Source organism: Malaclemys terrapin, chromosome 11 (assembly GCF_027887155.1).
Source record: "Malaclemys terrapin pileata isolate rMalTer1 chromosome 11, rMalTer1.hap1, whole genome shotgun sequence".
NCBI lineage: Eukaryota > Metazoa > Chordata > Testudines > Emydidae > Malaclemys > Malaclemys terrapin.
In genome coordinates this window covers 44,603,808-44,621,561 of record NC_071515.1, presented here as the reverse complement: position 1 = coordinate 44,621,561, position 17,754 = coordinate 44,603,808, and the positions used below count along the sequence as shown (strand labels likewise).

Below are 17,754 nucleotides of genomic sequence, written 5' to 3'. Positions count from 1 at the left end.
GGCACTGTCTCACGGTCACAGTTGGTAAGTAGTAATTGAGGGGCAGCTGTGGCCTCTCTGCCCATTATGCTTTTGGATGGGAGAGTGTGAGGACATGCATGTTGACAACACAGCCCAATCAACACTGCTATTTAAAGATTCCAAGATTGCGTGCATGATATGTATTCACACGTAGAGTGGAATCCACACTGACACACTTCAAGAACTGCTAAGAATGTATGTCAAAGTAATTTGTGCTGATATACAATACTGTTGGATTGCAGTAACAAACAGTAAGAAGCATCCAAAGAATATTTTGAGATAATTGTTCCACATTCTTCGCATGGACTGTCCTTGTTTACAAGATGACAAATTCAATTAACTGAATCTTGTAATTCTCAAACATGCTATACTAATAATAAAATATAAAAAACTTTTATTAACACATTATTATGCATTTGCTTATTTTTGACCAGAAGTCTTAATCCTTCAACTATGACATCATTATTTGGTTCCGATGAGGATATCGCAGACAGAGCTTCATAACTTCAGGAAGTAAATAATCAGTCTGGAACAGATGAATTTCTTAGCAACAAAGACCTTATTTTTATGTAGGTGTCTTCAGCAGTGAAAAATAAGGGGAAAAAATATTAATTATTTTTAAGTAGAATGTTTTTTAAGTTTTCCATGAGACATATTAGTAGGTCTGTTTGGCCCGGATTAAGAAAAAAATCAACATTCAACACTCCAGGCATTTTGAGAGGTATGAAAAACCACTTTTTTGGAACTTTCATAGTAAAATGCTTCTATCTGCAGGTGTACTAGAAAAACAAGTTAACATTGAAGGAGACAGTAATCCATTTATACAGCATGTCTATGAACTATTCATAACATACCTTTGAATAGTTATGAGTTTTGATTAGGGCTTTTCCAATTTTACTTGCTAAAGCTCCATCTCTTGGGTTTTTCTTTAAAGCCTGCTCGTAGACTTCTATAGCTTCTTCAGGCTAGAACAGTAAAACACAAGCAGATGGTAAATTCACAAAACTATACTAAAAGGCCTATAACGAGCTAACGTTCTGAGCAATCTGTTAATGCCAAAAAGCGAGCTTCATTCAATACTACTTTTTTCACAAATTATGGGATTTCTCAGGGTGGTCTCTACCAGACTGTCTTAAGATGACAGCAGACTCAGTAAACACACTGATTTAAACATTTTTGTGCTGAATTCCCGTTAACCAGGCTGTGAAAACTCAGCACAGAAACAAAGTTTTAAATTAACCTTTAATCTTTTCTCTGTCCTCTGAAATTCTCTTGGCGTTTCCTGGTTCACTGAAGTTATGAAAAAGCACATGCAAAAAACTTATTGCTGTACTCAATGTCCCTTCTTTCCCTTCCATTCAGCCTTGTCAGTCAGAAAGTTCAGCATAAATCCAAGCTGAACTCAAATTCCATTTTTGCTTCGGAGTTCACTTTTAAAAAGGACAAATGACCCAAACAAACTGAAGACAAATGCTTATGCCCTAGGGTAGGGTTCATCACCTACTCTTTGTACTGCAGTGACCTATACTTTCAAGTTTTTCTGCCCCAGAGACGTTGACCCAACCTATTGCTTCAAGATTTAAAATCAACTGCAAGCACTCCACATGCTGTCTGGCTTTCTAAGCACTGAATGGGTCTCTTGTGGCAACGTGGCCTTTCTGGAATTTACACATTTCTTTCAAGATTGAATGAACTGTTCCAACCTTGTCCAACTTCATTTCTGAAGTGAATTTACTTCAACTTTCAACCCACAGATCTCTAATCAATATTTGACTTGCAAATGCTTGATTGTTCACTGAGGTTGCAATTCTCCTCTTCCCTGACCATCCCAAATCTGATGCTCATCCCTGAGGTGCCTTCTATTTTGAGTATATTATTTAGTCTCTAAATGTTGAAGTTAAATTAGAATGAATATAGTATTTATATATTTTAAGCCAGTAAACAGACCTTAAGTTTTCCTTAGCACACATTTTGCTACCTGATCACCTATTAACAGAACCAGAAAGTGAAACTGTATCAAACTTGCTAATGACAGACAATTACTCGACTATCCTGCTCATCTTTTATCATGATGCAGATGCTCACCTCTTGAATATTCATGTATGCATCACCAAGAAGAAGAAAAGTACGTGAGCTTGGCAGTTTGTCCACCAGATCTCTGAAAACAAAAAGACAGAATCTAGTTTAATAATTAATATTGGTACTTTGAAGAATATGTAAACAATGGTTACTTGCCCTACGGTAATCATAGTTCTATGAGATATTTTATTCAGTGAGGATCCCACTGTAGATGTGCATGTGCCTCATGTGTGTGACATGAGGATCTACTGAACAGCAGTGTCCATCGGAATCAGTCCTGTGATAAGTATCCCTCGCTGTCATGGAATTTATTCTAGCTCTGAGGAACTCTATTTCTCTGTGATTGAGTAAGTGACAATTTCTCGTTGCTCAGCAGAAGGCAAACAGAGAAAGGGTGTAGCTGAAACAAATCCAAGTTCGCTGATGATTTGCTATTGATCAGGCAGCCATCTTGATATGGGCAGACATGGATGCCCTTTTCCCTTCAGTGTCCGGCCACAACGGCAAGGCATTTTGTAAAGACTCTTGGTGCCAGGGAGAGTCCAAAGGGCAATACCGTGAACTAGTAATGGTTTGGCCCCCACCATAATTCTCAGCTATTTCCTGTGGACCATGTGTAAGTACTCATATAAGTCAAGAGCCAAAACCAGTTCTGAGCCTGAAGTAATGAAACAATGGAGGCAAACATTAACATCCTGAATCTGAGATGGCGCATATATATCTCTGTTCAGCCTCCTCCACTCTAAGATAGGCTGGAGATCACTTTCTTCTTCAGAGTAACGAAGTATCAGGAATAGAAGCCTCTTTCTCTGCACTCCAGCAGGGACACACTTTTTTTTTTGGTAACAGGCTCTTGTAAGAAGGGCCTCTGAAGAGAGAAAGCGAGCGAGGGGACAAGTAGGGGGCAAGGAAAGGAACTAGACAGGCAGCCATAGGTGCCAATGACCAGCCTTAGCTTCTCGTCATGCCTGATGGAGGGGGACAAAATGGTTTCCGAAGAAGGTCCACTCTGGGATAGGTTTGATGTGGCTCTACACTACCTTGTTAAACCTGTAGCCTCTGGGAAGGAGCTTAATGATTTCTTCTCCCTGCTGGAACCAGAGTTGTGGTGACTAGTTACCAGGGCACTTGCTGAAGATAGCCTCCTCAGCTCCAGCTTGGAAGACATCTCCTCTCTGGGATAAGGCATGCTCCAAGCAGCATTGCTTGAGTCTTGCATCCCTTGATTTTCTGGTGCGGGAGGAGGCGGCATGGCAGATAGAGCACTTATCAGGGATGTGCCCTTCCCCAAGGCAGAAAAAACATCTGCTGTGGCTATCAATGAAAGGCATCAGATAGTCATGGGAAGGACAGGATTCACATGGCCTCTGCCCAATGGCTGACATGAAGTACTTCACCCTGGTGTACAAAGGAGTGTACCAGGGGCCTCTTCAATATATCACTCTTTTTCTGGCACATCCAACTGAAATTTTTAATAAGGAAAAATAAAAATAAAGTGAAATTCAAAATACAGATGCAGGACAGACACAGTCAAGGTTCTGTCTCACTTCCAGGAGCATTAAGAGGGAACTGAGGGAGGATCGTTGCTGCTCTTCCCTTTACGCCCTTGCATGGGAGCATGAAGCAGCACAGGGAACACGTGCAGCCCTGATGAATACTGCTGAAATGATTCCAAACTCACATGCATGGGTGCATGCGCATCTACAGTGGAATCCACTCTAACATACTTGAAGAATGGCTATTTCCAAAAATAATCAAAATTAATACTGTGAGAAGTATCAGAGGGGTAGCCGTGTTAGTCTGAATCTGTAAAAAACAACAGAGGGTCCTGTGGCACCTTTGAGACTAACAGAAGTATTGGGAGCATAAGCTTTCGTGGGTAAGAACCTCACTTCTTCAGTGCCACAGGACCCTCTGTTTTTTTACCTATAGCAGCTTGCATATAATTTTTTCTCTTTTCTCTTCTGAAGAAGTGAGGTTCTTACCCACGAAAGCTTATGCTCCCAATACTTCTGTTAGTCTCAAAGGTGCCACAGGACCCTCTGTTGCTTAATACTGTGAGAGAGTCTTAACTTTTCAAAAAGATTCTAATCTGCAAAGGTTATCCTGAATTAAGTATCTTCACTTAAAAAAATAGCTTGCATCCATTCAGCGTCCTTGAAAGTTCATATGGTGAAAATCACATATCTGGATATTCTAGTTGAAATTAAAGCTTTGTATTAAAGTAGGCACACTTGTGCCAGGGGCCATTCCTCCCTCCAGTGAGACCTCTCTCCAAGAGTCATTTCCCCTTTTCCTCAGCCCAGAAACCTGCAGATGGGGACCTTCTGGCCTACAGCTGAATATGTAGCCACCAGGTTAGCATCAGCAGGCAAAGTAGGGACAAGATTTTCTGCTTGATGGGGAAGGCTTCTTTAGCATCATACAGGGGGCCAGAGAGATTGGGGGAGGACTTTGTTGGAAAAGGAGAGAGCCTGAAGTGCCCAGAATAAGTATAGTTTTGCCCTTAGCACCACAGTGCTATTTACTGAATGTATATGCTCAACCTCAGGATACCAGAATTTAGACCTTCACAACTTTGTACAATGTTTAAAACCAAAAAACCAGAGAGATTTACCTGACATTCCATAAGCCAACAACCTGCTTATGGCAGGTGTGATGTAACAGTACAATGATTGCTGGATTATCACAGAAGACGGGAAATCAAACTGTTGAGTTCAGGAAGGCTCAAAAAAATTAAAAACAAAACAAATGCATACGCCAATGTTCCTTGCTATCTGTAGCTTTTAGTCAAAAACTGAAACAGAGTACAAATCATTTACTATTCATTTTCAAAAGCCCTTTTAGCATCTGCTCTTTTTCTAGGTGTCTATGTATGAATGATGTGGCAAAAGTTATTACTATGTAATATTGCAGGAGTTTTAATATTAAAATAGCTTTATTTTGCAGATTTAAATTATTTTGAGAACTATACACTTTCCTTAATCCTCAGAACTATGCACATTTCGCCTTTCAAAATTCCTGAGTCTATTTTAAAAAATTATTGCTGATATATCAACCATTCATTCAGCTATTTTTTATTCTGAAATTCTTAGGTAAATGGTGCTTTGCATTGCTACTTTAATGGATTATACTACCAAGATAAATTTAATAATTTGACTTATTTTGGGGGAGGGAAATGAGGGCTGCAGAGAATATCAATATTTCACACACAGAAAGTTTATGGTATATACCAGAGGTTTTGGGGCTTGATTTTTTTTTTTTTTTACCTATAGCAGCTTGCATATAATTTTTTCTCTTTTCTGTATTGAAGATAAATGTCTGCCATTTTTTCTTTGGCTTGTACAAAGTAAGGCTGTTCAGATGTAATATTTCTGAGCATAGTTAAGGCTTGTTCAATATCTCCTTGTGCAAGAGCCAGGTCTGCATTAGCAATCACAACTCGTAGTTCTTCAGGGGTGCCAGTAAATTCATTGATGGCATCTTGCAGTACTTTAGCAGCTTCATGCTGTAAAACACAATTATTTTTTCTCTTGATCTCAAGTTAACGTATCCGAGGCGGCCTATATTGCAAATAAATGGATGACCACCAAGGACAAAAACAACATACTTGCAATATACTTTAAAATGTTTAAAAAGGAAAAAGAGGATTGTACTCTTGATTAGCTGAAAGCTAGACAAAGTGAACAAGTAGCAGAAAGACAGTAGTAAACATTGCAGTTGTGTGCATAAGAATATACCACAGTATGTACTATTATAAAATACACTTTCAATCAAATGTAATTCCAGGATGGAGATAGATCCAGCTACACTGGATAGTAAATACATTAACCTAAATGTTTCTGTGACAAAGCGGAGAATTTTTTTAATGTTCTGTATCAAGGTTGTGGGTGCCTCGGTTTCCCCTATGTGCTGCATGTTTAATGAGGAGGTGGGAAAGGGTGAAGAGGACCAGGTGTGACTACACCTAGCACCCTGCACCCAGACAGCCTGGACACTTTGTAACCTAGCAACTGATGGCCTGAAAGCCCTCCCCAGCTTGGGAGCCAGCCGAATTTGGCAAGCAGGAGAACCAAGGGCTGGAGACACCAGGTAATCTGTTTGCCTGGGAAAGAAGAAAAAGGATGGAGGAGCAGCCTTGGAGAGAAGATAGAGTAGGCCTGTAGTAGGGCAGCTGCCCCACTCCTGGAGGAAAGGAATAAAAGCAGCCAAGCTAGGCTGATTGGGGAAGCAGCCACAGCTGAGGCCACGCCCCAAGCAGGCCACAGCTGGCCCTATAAAAAGGGCTGTGAGCCAGGAGCTGAGTCAGTCTCTCTCTAGCTGTGGAGAGAGAAGGATCCGGCTGCTTAGGAGCTCAGGGTACTGGGAATAGAGCAGTGCTGGGTAAAGGCAAGAGGAGCCGGGGAGTTCCAGCCTGGCAACTCCCCAGGCTGCAGGCCTTGGGAAAGGCCAAAGCAGGTACTGGGGTTGAAGAGATGCAGCCCGGGGTTAGACAGAGGCAGCTGGTCCAACCCCCTTGCCAGTGGTAAGTGGCCTTTACAGACTGCAGTTGCCCCGGTGAGCGGATGACTGGCAGTAGCCACTGAGGCAAGGTGGGTGAGAGGATTGGGGGTTCCCCTTGGAGGGGAGACCCAGAGCGTGGGGTCCTTCTGGGGCAGAATCCCAAGGTAAAGGGCACCGGGGTCCAGGAGGGACATGGGGCCAGTGGCAGGCGAGACACTGGCCTGCAGAGGACGCTCCGTATGCTGGAAAAGAGCAATTCTCAGATGAACAGCAGGAGGCGCTGCAGCGGTGAGTCTCAACCTCGCTAAACGGCTGCAGGGAGAAGTGGCACTTCTGGACTGAGACTAAGACACCTGGATGCTGGACAGTGCTGAGACTTTCTATGATCAAGGCCCCTGAGAAACTTCTGTGCTGTGTTCCAGACGTACAATAAACCCTTCTGTTTTTACACTGGCTGAGAATCACTGCAGTCTAGAGATTGGGGTTGCATTGCTCCCTCTGGGTGCGGAGGCCCCCCAGTAGACCCACAGCTATTGGACTCACTGAGGGGAGCTCATGGAGAGAGACAGGCATGCTGAAGGCTTAGAGGTGCGGTTCCAGGAGGTGGTGGAGTCTAGTGCTTAACCCCTGAGACAGACTCCCAAGGAGGGCTGTTACACTGAAGGGGGTTCCTCCCAGGGACCATAGAGAGCCAAGAAAGCACTGACCCTGTGATTCCATGACAGTCTCATACAACTATGAACCGCACAATGGTTGATCATGGCATTTAAGTGATCACAGATAGGCTTTGAAGTTAACGCCTCACAATTAAAGGAGAGATGGGCAAGCATTTCATCCAGTCTGCAGGCTCAGAGCAGTGTATCTCCACTCCAAGAATGGCAAAGAACTTGTATGTGTCTCAGAAGAGCCTGAGAACCAAACTCCAAAAAACTTTGAAATTCAGATATTTCTATGTCTGCAGAATTGTTAAGTCTCCTAAAGTCAAGACTGCCTGTAAAATACTGTAGGGGTTCGTCATGGACTAGCTCAGGGATAGATGCCTTTGTTAATGGAACAACTGAGGTTTGCATTCCGCCTCAAATATACTGCATTTTATTAAACTGCTCATTGTCATACCTGTTCTCCATTCAGACAATGAGCTTCTACCAATTCCAGAAAGATAGACACACGATTACTTGCATCAATTTCATTTCTTTTTGCTTTTGATTTTGAGAAAGACACAGCTCCTCTCATTCCAGGTAAATTCATTGCCATCTGCAAGGTCTTAATAGCTTCTGATATTTCTCCCATCTTCTTTTGGGTCTGGGCTTTAATTAAGTGATACAAAGGATGTTCTCTCACCTGAAATATAATAAGTTATTAATCAGTTTCTATATTCTGCTTTGCTGTTAAAAAAAATCAAGCATCCTGAGGAATAATTTAATATTTGTTAATTTGTTATTTATCTAAGATATATTTAGAGAAAGGGATAATGCTAATAATTAAGGCTACATTTTAGTCACAGGTATTTTTAGTAAAAGTCATGGACAGGTCACAGGCAGTAAACAAAAATTCACGGCCCGTGACCTGCCTGTGACTTTTACTATATACTCCTAACTAAAACTTGGGCCAGGGGGCTACGGGAGCTCAGGGGGGTGTAGTCTGGGGGGTGTCTCGGGTGCTGGGGGAGGGTGGCACGAGTCCCCCCACTGGTGCTGGGGAAAGGGGGGGCGGCACACAGCTCAGGACCCCTGCTGGTGCTGGGCTGGCAGGCTCCCTACCCGGCATATACCTGCAGCTCCTAGAGTGAGGGGCAGCCGGGGGGATCCACACACTGCTCTGGCCACAAGCTCTGCAGCTCCCACTGGCCAATGGGAGCTGCAGGGGCGAGGTGCCTGTGGGCACAGGCAGTGTGTGGAGCCCCCTAGCCCCTCTGCCTAGAAGCTGCTGGGACATGCTGGTGGGAACATGGGAACCCCCCCCCCCCCCCGAGGTAAATGCTGCCCCCAACCTCTTGCCCCAGCCCTAAGCCCCTCCCAAACCCAAACCGTTCCTGCTGCTGGCCCAGCCAGCCACACCAGCTGCTGCAGAAGTCATGGAGGTCACACAAAGTCACGGAATCTGTGCTCTCTGTGACAGACACACAGCCTTACTACTAATCCATGTTATACTTGTGTCTAGCAAATGTAGTATTACTTCTATTAGTAAAGTTGTCTTCAAAGAATATGCAAGACAATTTTTTTTTTTTATTAAAAATCCACATACCATACAAAGGAAAGAATCTCATGAGTCAGAACCCTGATCTAGAGATGAAAAGGCATGCACTAGACCATTATTTAAAACGAACCTGCTTGTTACAGGGGTTTTTTGAGTGTCTCCTCTCCTAAACCATAGACAAGACCACATATGCTTCAGTAAGCTGGTGCAGTAGTTTCAAAAAAGAGTGGAAGATGTACATAATTTGGCAATTAACTTATACACACAAACCCATTGAGGCATTCATCCACTCTACCTGCTTGAATAGGTCTGTTTTGATATTAAGGGGAACAAATGGAAAGAGTAAGTGTGGCTCTATACGAAATTTCAGGCACATCAGTAGGTATTATTTTCATTCAGTTTCTCTATGCCAATGTTTGGAAAACAGAAGGTGGGCAGAGGAATATTTTAGAAAGGAAATAAAGACCAGCTTGTCTCACATCATCTACCTTCCAGCAAAGCCCTATCAGGATATTCACTCAGAATTCAACCATGCATAACTGCTGAGCACGCTGGCTCCGCCTCAGCGAAGCACTTAACTCTAAGTAGTCCCAGTGACTTCAATGGACCAGAGTTCTCAGTACCTCGCAGTACCAAGTCCTGAAGCAGCCACAATAGATGAGAGCGGGGAAAGCCATTTCAGAACCACCACTGCTTAAGTGTACTGGCTTTGCTGACCAGGGAACAAGGAGATACTGACAGTAACAATGTTCCCAGGTTTCTTGAAAGGCAGCACGACTTTGGACCACTCTTCTTATATTCTTTTATGCAAACCTTTCACAACTTTGTTGCACGTTGTCTCTGAGACTACAAATCCTGTCTATATAGTATGTCCTTATACACTGTAATACTTATTTCTGTTAACTGTTCTCTCTCTATAGCTGTTGTTTGTTTCTTCTATACCCCACAAGAAAATTCTGATACCTTGGGGCAAATTAATAGGCAAATTTGGAGTCCTGATTTCACACTCCCAATTTGTCTTGCAATTAAAATTATTCATCTGACAAACGTGTTTAGATGCCAAGCTTGTAGTGAAAAGTACTAAAATCATTCATTTTGCTATGCACGCTATAGCAGAAGTCTTACAAAACTGACTGAATAAAACAGTTTAATTCCTCTGACCAAACTCACCTCAAAATTGTAGCTCAGACAAAGTTCCAGGGACTGAGAACAGAGTTTAAAATTGTTTTGGGACAAATGAACCTGAGCCATAAGTAAATGAGCATCTGGATAAGAAGGATTCTGTTCCAGGCAATGCTGTAGGACACTGTGGGATGCCTCAATATCACCTAATGATTTAAACAAAAATAGCAAAAAATGAGAGGAAAAAAAATAATCAGAGCCCAGTATTGAAGATAAGTGCCTCTTACTCAGGCCTGGTCTACACTGAAAAATTCACACCACTGACCAATGCAGTTAAGCCAACCTAACTCCCAATGTAGACATTGCCTCTTGAGAAGGAGGAGTGCTGTAGCATTTCAAGTGTAGACAAGCCATTAGCCTCTCTATATTTTACATATAAAGGCCTCACAGCTTGCTTTTAAGATATACACATATTTATTTAACAGGCTGCTAATGACCTCAGATAGCAGCTACTAAATACTTCTGATCAGTGTCATTGTGAGTTGGAGACAAAACCAACCAAAAAACACAGCAGACAGAGCAATTGCTCCATTATCCCAGTCCCTGAACCATCCACTCTCTAGTCCTGTTTGATTTTTCTGTAAGGTGAAGTCTTTCAATGCTACATTTCTATTTTTTCAGAAGTGCATTTTAAGCAAACAATCAGGTAATAAAGCCAGAGGAAAGAAATAATTCTAGTACTGTGTTGTTAAAGAACAGAATATAAGAAATCAAATAATAGTTTTGTTGTTATACAGTACTTTAGAATGGAAGAAAAATATTTATTTAATACAAAAATATTTGTATTTTTGCAGCCACACACACATATTACCTGATAAGTATTTCACCTTTGCAATTAAAAAGACAGCATGTAGAAGACTTGGTACAGTTTTTACCACAGTTTCAAGAACTGAGGCACAGTGTTTGAGCAGTGGTGACGGGGGTTGTCCTGGATTTGCAGGCTAGAAATAAGAACAGATCAACTGAAAAATTCGTTATAAGAACATGAACTAGTAAAAAGAAAGCACTGCTAATTTTGCTCAGCCTAAGAATTTGGAAGTTCAAAAAGTGAAAAGAATGTGTCACCATGAAGAAACAGTGAAAAGTATTTTAAATATCAGAGGCCAAATTCTACTCACATTTATACCGGTGTAAATGCAGAGAACCATTATTAAAGTTTGCGGGACTTGACCAGTGTAAGACTTGTATAAATTAAATCAGAATCAGGCCTCTCTCTGGTTGTACACAAGCCAGTCCATTACACTGGGGCCAGATGATCCCAAAATAGCAATAATTTGGCTTCAGGGGAATCAAAGCAGGTACATCAGGGGAAGGTAAAGGTAAGTAGGAGGCCTGAGTCAACAGGAGCTCCACTTTGTTCTTCCATCACTCCCTGGGGGGGGGGGGGGCTCAGGGACACCCCTTCACCACAGCACTTCTATGTTGTTGAGGCTCAGCAGAACACAGAGCAGGAGTTGGGAAACCGCTGCTTTCTGTGGCATGATCTTCTGTGGACCTGGCATAATTATACTAGGAAAGTCCACATGGATTTTAATGTTAGAAGCAGCTTTAATTTCCCTTCACAGCTTCAACTTCCTCCACACCTCCTAGTCCACAAAGATGGCTGTAATGTGCAACCCCAGGAGGGGAAAAGGCTGAAAGATTTCCTCAGGATATCTGATGCGGTAGAAGAGGGATTCCCTATAATCAAAATGGAAGGTCCCAACATCTTCCCAGTTGGGTTATGCAGGCTGCATTTCCTCTTCCTCACTGAAAGTGAAGATATGGCTCTCCTTACAGTTTTGTCAATTTCCCTTCCTATAGGTTCTTCTAAAAGAAAAGATGTCTGACTATTAGTTTCCATCCTCCTTTAATTCTCTAAGAGAGCTCAGAGCGCCAATGTCATTGGAATTACAATGGAATTATCTTTCGGGACGACAGCCCCTACCAGCTGAAGTCTCAGAAATAACTAATTAAAAAACCTTCAATTTCAAATATAGTTCACATGGTGGCAATTGCTTTGTCATCTTTTTCATTTTCCAATTCCCCAGCTCAATAAAATGTGCACCTTTCTAAGAAGAAAAAAAATTCAAAAATTTTTTTCAGATGAGATGCTACGTAAAAACAGATTAACATTTCTTATGGGTGCTATTTTCTTTACGGTATAGCCTTGTAAGATGCTGCAACTATTAGTGTCTTTTTGGACTTTAAACATTGTCATTTCACTGCAATTTTTGCCAGAACAGTTGTGAGGCATTCACACAACCATGGAACTTGCAGTCTGTTCTTGAGAAACTAGAACACATAGCAAATAATTATAGGACTGTCATATAGCAAACTGTCAACATATGCTAGAAGTCTGTGGAACTGTATAATATCTGAGCTAATGCCCAACAATTAATTAAGATCTTTCCTCTGTAACATACTTGAAAGAGTTATTTTCAGTTACTCTTTTTCTTACTCTTTCTTGGTGCAGTATCTTAACTTAATAGTTTGATGACCCCTTCCTTGGTATCCTGAAAATAGTTATGAGTGTCAAATATTCCTGTTGTCAAGCCCATATGACAGGATGCCATCTTCAACCATAAAAAAAATAACCTACAATCTGGATAATTTATATTTTTGTTTGAGGTTAAAGAGTTAAAATACCATTATATACATTTGTACCTGCACATAAGTAGAAGAGAAATGAATGCATGTATGTGGGAAAACATCCTGAGCAAACAAACTGCATATGTGTGAGAGGTCAAGAATGACCACGTGATCAACATCTAGCCTTCACATTAAGTTATTTAAGTGAGTTCTACTCTGTTATATTCTCCAGATCAAACAATAGATCAATTAACTGTATACAGAGCACCTTGCTGTATATGCACAGCACCTTGCATTTACATTTAACCCCTCCTCAAATATAACTGCTGCATTTTGTATGAAGAAAATGAGATGTAAATTAGCAGTTATTCCAGTACAAAGCTGCTAAATATTTAAAACAAATTTTTGCTTCATGTGAAAAGTAAATATACTTTTGGTGATTCTTCTAAAATAAAAAAAAAAAATCTCTTCTACTTGTAACTATTAAATGATATTAAAAATGGAGTCCTTCGATACATTCTAGTTTTCAGAGGAAGAGGTCTAATACTACTAACCTGTGTTGGGCAAAAATTAAGATATTCTCTAACAATTTCCAGCAAGAAATCAGGGTTCAGTTTTTCAAAGTACTGTATGCCAAGAGGTAAGCCATGCAATGATGAAAAGTGAGTATCCAGAACATCATTCAACAAATGAATAACTTCTTCTTGTCTTTGATGTTTTTTCATAGCTAAAACTGCACGCAAGAAAGACAGTTCCTGCAAAAAAACAAAAATCTTTTTTAACTCCAACTATATTAGTTTTGTTACTTGTTTATTATTTATCTAGCACCACACAAATCTTCACCATTTTCTAGGCAATAACTAGATGCAATGATCTCAGCAAAAGCTAAATTTAGGAATATTGTAACAATTATATAATGCAATTGAAAACTTTAAGAATGATCACTGTAAGGTGTACATAAAGATTTGCTATACAATCCATTTCTTTTTCAATTTATATGGTGCAATTATAAGCCATTCTAGGCACATAAGTAATTTAAATTTATCAATGTCAACACCACCATTTAAAAAAAAAACAAAAACAAAAAACCACACACCACAGGCCCCTTTTTCCCCATTCAATCTAAACGGAGAAAAAAATCCAAGTAAACAAATACTCCCCGTCTAGCAGGCCAACACGAACTTTGCTTGACCAAAAGACTGAAAAAGCAAATTTTTGAGTTAAGCATCCTCCATTAAGAATACTCTGCTCCAGAAAAAATAAAGATGTTAAACTCTAGAAATCTCAACCAGGCCACAACTTCAGATTAGAATCAAAACACTTCAGGGAAGTAGTCTTTTACCCCAGATTTCCCAATTGATTGCTGAATTTCATTAAGGAATTCCAACTGCTGATCTGCATCTTCTAATTGCCCTTCAATTATCTGACATCGGATAATTCCTGCAACAGTAAACATTTAATTTCAGTTTCAGCTTTATGGTGGCTACACAGTGTTAAGCTTTCCAGAGGGTCCTCACCCCCCACCCTCATTAATCAAGTTTTCTTTACCTCGGACTATCAACTCCTCCGCCTTTTGTTAACAGGGTGATGGGGAAAAACAAAGAACTAAGATTTATGACAGATGTACAGGGTTTATCTACAACGTAAATTATTTTTACAGCTATTTCCTTCCTTCATAAAAGCCATCTCTCCTCTTCCCCCTCCCTCCCCCCATCACATGCTTTAAACTTCGTCTAGGAAAATACCTAAATTGTTTCTTTAAGCTGTATTTGTTAAAGTTTCAAAAGTTATCCTTTTGACATTTCACAGCATGCCCTAACACACTTCCCTTAAGTGTTTGGGCAAAGTCTTTGTATTTATTATAGTTTGTCCTGTACAACTTACTAATGATTGTTAAACCAAGTACTATGTTTCAGAGTAGCAGCCGTGTTAGTCTGTATCCGCAAAAAGAACAGGAGTACTTGTCTCTAAGGTGCCACAAGTACTCCTGTTCTTTTTGCAAGTACTATGTATCATCCATGACCTATGGGAAAATCATCTGTGGAACCTCTCTCTCTCCCTCCATTCTTAAACTACTTAGCAACAGAGTAGGTACCTAACAGAACAGTGTTTAGCAATAGTCTCAGAGGTTTCTCTTTATCTAATGTCTTCTTACTAAACAGCGATAATAACTCACTACATGCAAAAGCTTGTTTATAGAAGTGTGATTACTAGTAGGTCTTTGATTCACCAGTCTTGTTTTAACTTGCAGGTTTCCACCATGAGATCCTTATAATCCCCTTATACTGTTCCTTGCTTGGGTTCAAGAACATGGAGAAATCAAACATGCTTGTGTCCTTCCTTCTGAGAACGAAAGGCTGACAGATCTCTCTTAATTCTAAAATTGAGGAAAAAAAAAAAAAAAAAAAAAAAGGACTACGTGTGCAAGTGAGACTTGCTTTTCTTTTCTCTCCAAACATTAAAAATGTAGATCCTCTCCAGGCTGGAAGACTAATGACTAGAGAATTAAGATAAATGATGATAAAAAATAATTTCAGCCCTTCAATTAAGGTAGGAAGAGCTTAAACAAATGTGCTATACCTCCAACAAAACCAGTGAAAGCCAGACTTTATATTGCTGTTTCTTAAAAAAAAAAAAAAAAAAAAAGGCAGAAAAACACTAAGAAAGTAAACATCTTTCAAGTCTCTTCATACATCAGAAAGGGAAAAAAAATGGGCACAAGCTCATTCTTTCAGAAGCAATCTTGCTCACTGAAGTTTCAGTATCCTGCCTGCATCCAACAGATGCATGCCAGAAAAATGGTACAAAATGAATGATATAGGTCATCAAGTAACTATCACGGGCTGTTCTTTGTTTTCCTTACAGATGTTGGATTTTTATCAAGAATACAGTAACATTTAAATAAATCCTTTAAAAACTCTTTTAGATTAGGGTAAATATTGGGTCTTTTGACCTTTATAGTATCCCTTTATTCCTATTTTGAGTAGAAACCAGAAGAACATATTCATTAGTCTTAGCCATGGATGCTCAGGAGAGCTTGTTCTCTCAACATTCTTTGAAAGGGTTACTTATTACTGGCTTTATTATAGCACATAGGAGTCCTTGTCCTGGTGCAGGACACTGTTACATTAGATGCTGTACCAACGCAGAACAAAAAGATAGTCCCTATCCCCAAGGAAAATGGGATACAAGGTTTTATAGATATTTGTGGTTTGCAAAAATGTTACACTGCATTAGAAAAAAGCTCAATACAGACTCCATAAGTGTCAAAGCATGCAGTATGATTCATAACAGTAGTGCCTTCAGGCACTCAGCATCAAGAGAACCTCTGGGGGATGACAACAACAGCTGAAGCATTAAAGAGTTAAAGGGTGACAGAGCAATAAATCTAGCTGTGCTCTCACCACAAGTAAGGCAGCAAACAGATAAAAGACTTGTAAAAAACAAATGATGCCTTGATTTAAATTTTAAATCTATTCCACCTTCGGGTGGAATAAAGATGCTGTCTATGGATAGGTTATGTAATTTTTTTACTTTCAACTATCCCCTGTGTGGGGTAGGGAAAGGTGAGGCAACAGCACTGAAGACTAGCTTCCCTCCTGTTAGCTACAGAACATACAAACAAACATGAGCAAACTAAGCATACTGTAAAAAGAACAGGAGTACTTGTGGCACCTTAGAGACTAACAAATTGCATCCGAAGAAGTGGGCTGTAGTCCACGAAAGCTTATGCTCTAATTAATTTGTTAGTCTCTAAGGTGCCACAAGTACTCCTGTTCTTTTTGCGGATACAGACTAACACGGCTGCTACTCTGAAACTAAGCATACTGTGCCACTCCTAATCCAGAGCCCAGAAATGGCCATTCACAGAGCTCTAGCAAACATACAGGCACATACAGTGCTACCATAATACAGTCAAGCATCCCTCAGAGATACCTGCCCCATACAGACATCACCAATTTCTCAGCCTTTGATTGTTTCTTAAGCAAGTCAACTATGTGATTCAGGTAGGCATGAGAATAGGAGTTTACCTCCTCCCCCATCTTCAGAAGGTTCCTAGGGAGTATGGCCAGAGAGAAGAGTCTGAAAGTGACACTTTTAATCCCTCATTCTTGGAAGAGAGAAAAAATGGTTATCCATCTTTTTCATAACTATTGTTCTTTGAGATGTGTTGCTCATGTCCACTCCATTCTAGGTGTGTGCGTGCATTCATGTGCGTGGTCTTTGAAGATTTGTGCCTTAGCTGTATCTGTAGGGCCAGCTGTGGCACCCCCTGGAGTGCCGCGCTCAAGCGTTGGTATATAAGGCACCGCCAGCCCTACGCTCTCTCAATTCCTTCTTGCTGATAACTCCGACAGAGGGGCAGGAGGACGGGTAATGGAATGGACATGAGCAACACATCTAGAAGAACAACAGTTATGAAAAAAGGTGGGTAAACTTTTTTTCTTCGAGTGTTGCTCATGTCCATTTCATTCTAGGTGACACACAAGCAGTATCAATGGTGATAGGCTCAGCGTTCAGTCTTGCAGCTTGCAGCACTGCTCTGTCAAAGCCAGCATTGTCTTGAGCATGCTGGGTAAGCGCATAATGAGATGTGGATGTGTGGACAGATGATCAGGTAGCAGCTCTAAGATCTCTTGGATTGGTACTGTGCCAAGAAGGCCTCTGATGACGCTTGTGCCCTAGTCAAGTGTGCAGTCACAATTGCTGGTGGAGGCACTTTTGCCAGCTCATAGCAGTAGCAGATGCAGGCCGTGATCCAGAACGAAATCCTCTGAGCAGACACCGGGCAACCTTTCATTCTGTTTGCCACCACAATGAACAACTGCGTTGACTTATAGAACAGCTTTGTTCTATCTATATAGAAGTCCAGCACCCTTCTGACATCCCGCGTATGTAACCTACGCTCCTCATCTGACACATGAGGCTTTGGAAAGAAGATGGGTAAATATATATCCTGGCCAGTATGAAACTGGGAAATGACCTTGGGCAGAAACACTGGGTGTGATCACAGCTTGACATTATCCTTGTAGAAGACCATATAAGGCGACTCCGAAGTAAGCACCCTGATCTCGGACACCCTGCAGGCTGATGTTATCACAACCAGGAATGACCTTCCAGGAGAGAAGCAGGAGACAGCAAGAAGCCAGAGGCTCAAAGGGAGACCCCCCTGAGCCTCGATAGCACGAGATTCAGATGGGA

General features: G+C 40.9%; 1 protein-coding gene across 3 annotated transcripts in view; it reads right to left on the bottom strand.

The window, feature by feature from the left end:
- TTC21B (tetratricopeptide repeat domain 21B) overlaps positions 1–17,754 on the bottom strand; it is an 86,698-nt gene that overhangs the window by 37,881 nt on the left and 31,063 nt on the right. For all 3 annotated transcript variants that reach the window (XM_054044848.1, XM_054044849.1, XM_054044850.1), the window contains 8 exons: positions 13,895–13,992; positions 13,107–13,307; positions 10,793–10,922; positions 9,970–10,127; positions 7,720–7,944; positions 5,370–5,608; positions 2,107–2,179; positions 876–986 (listed from right to left, as the gene is read on the bottom strand). In XM_054044848.1, the coding sequence (XP_053900823.1) occupies positions 876–986; positions 2,107–2,179; positions 5,370–5,608; positions 7,720–7,944; positions 9,970–10,127; positions 10,793–10,922; positions 13,107–13,307; positions 13,895–13,992 (1,235 nt within the window). The remainder of the gene's footprint in view (positions 1–875; positions 987–2,106; positions 2,180–5,369; positions 5,609–7,719; positions 7,945–9,969; positions 10,128–10,792; positions 10,923–13,106; positions 13,308–13,894; positions 13,993–17,754) is intronic.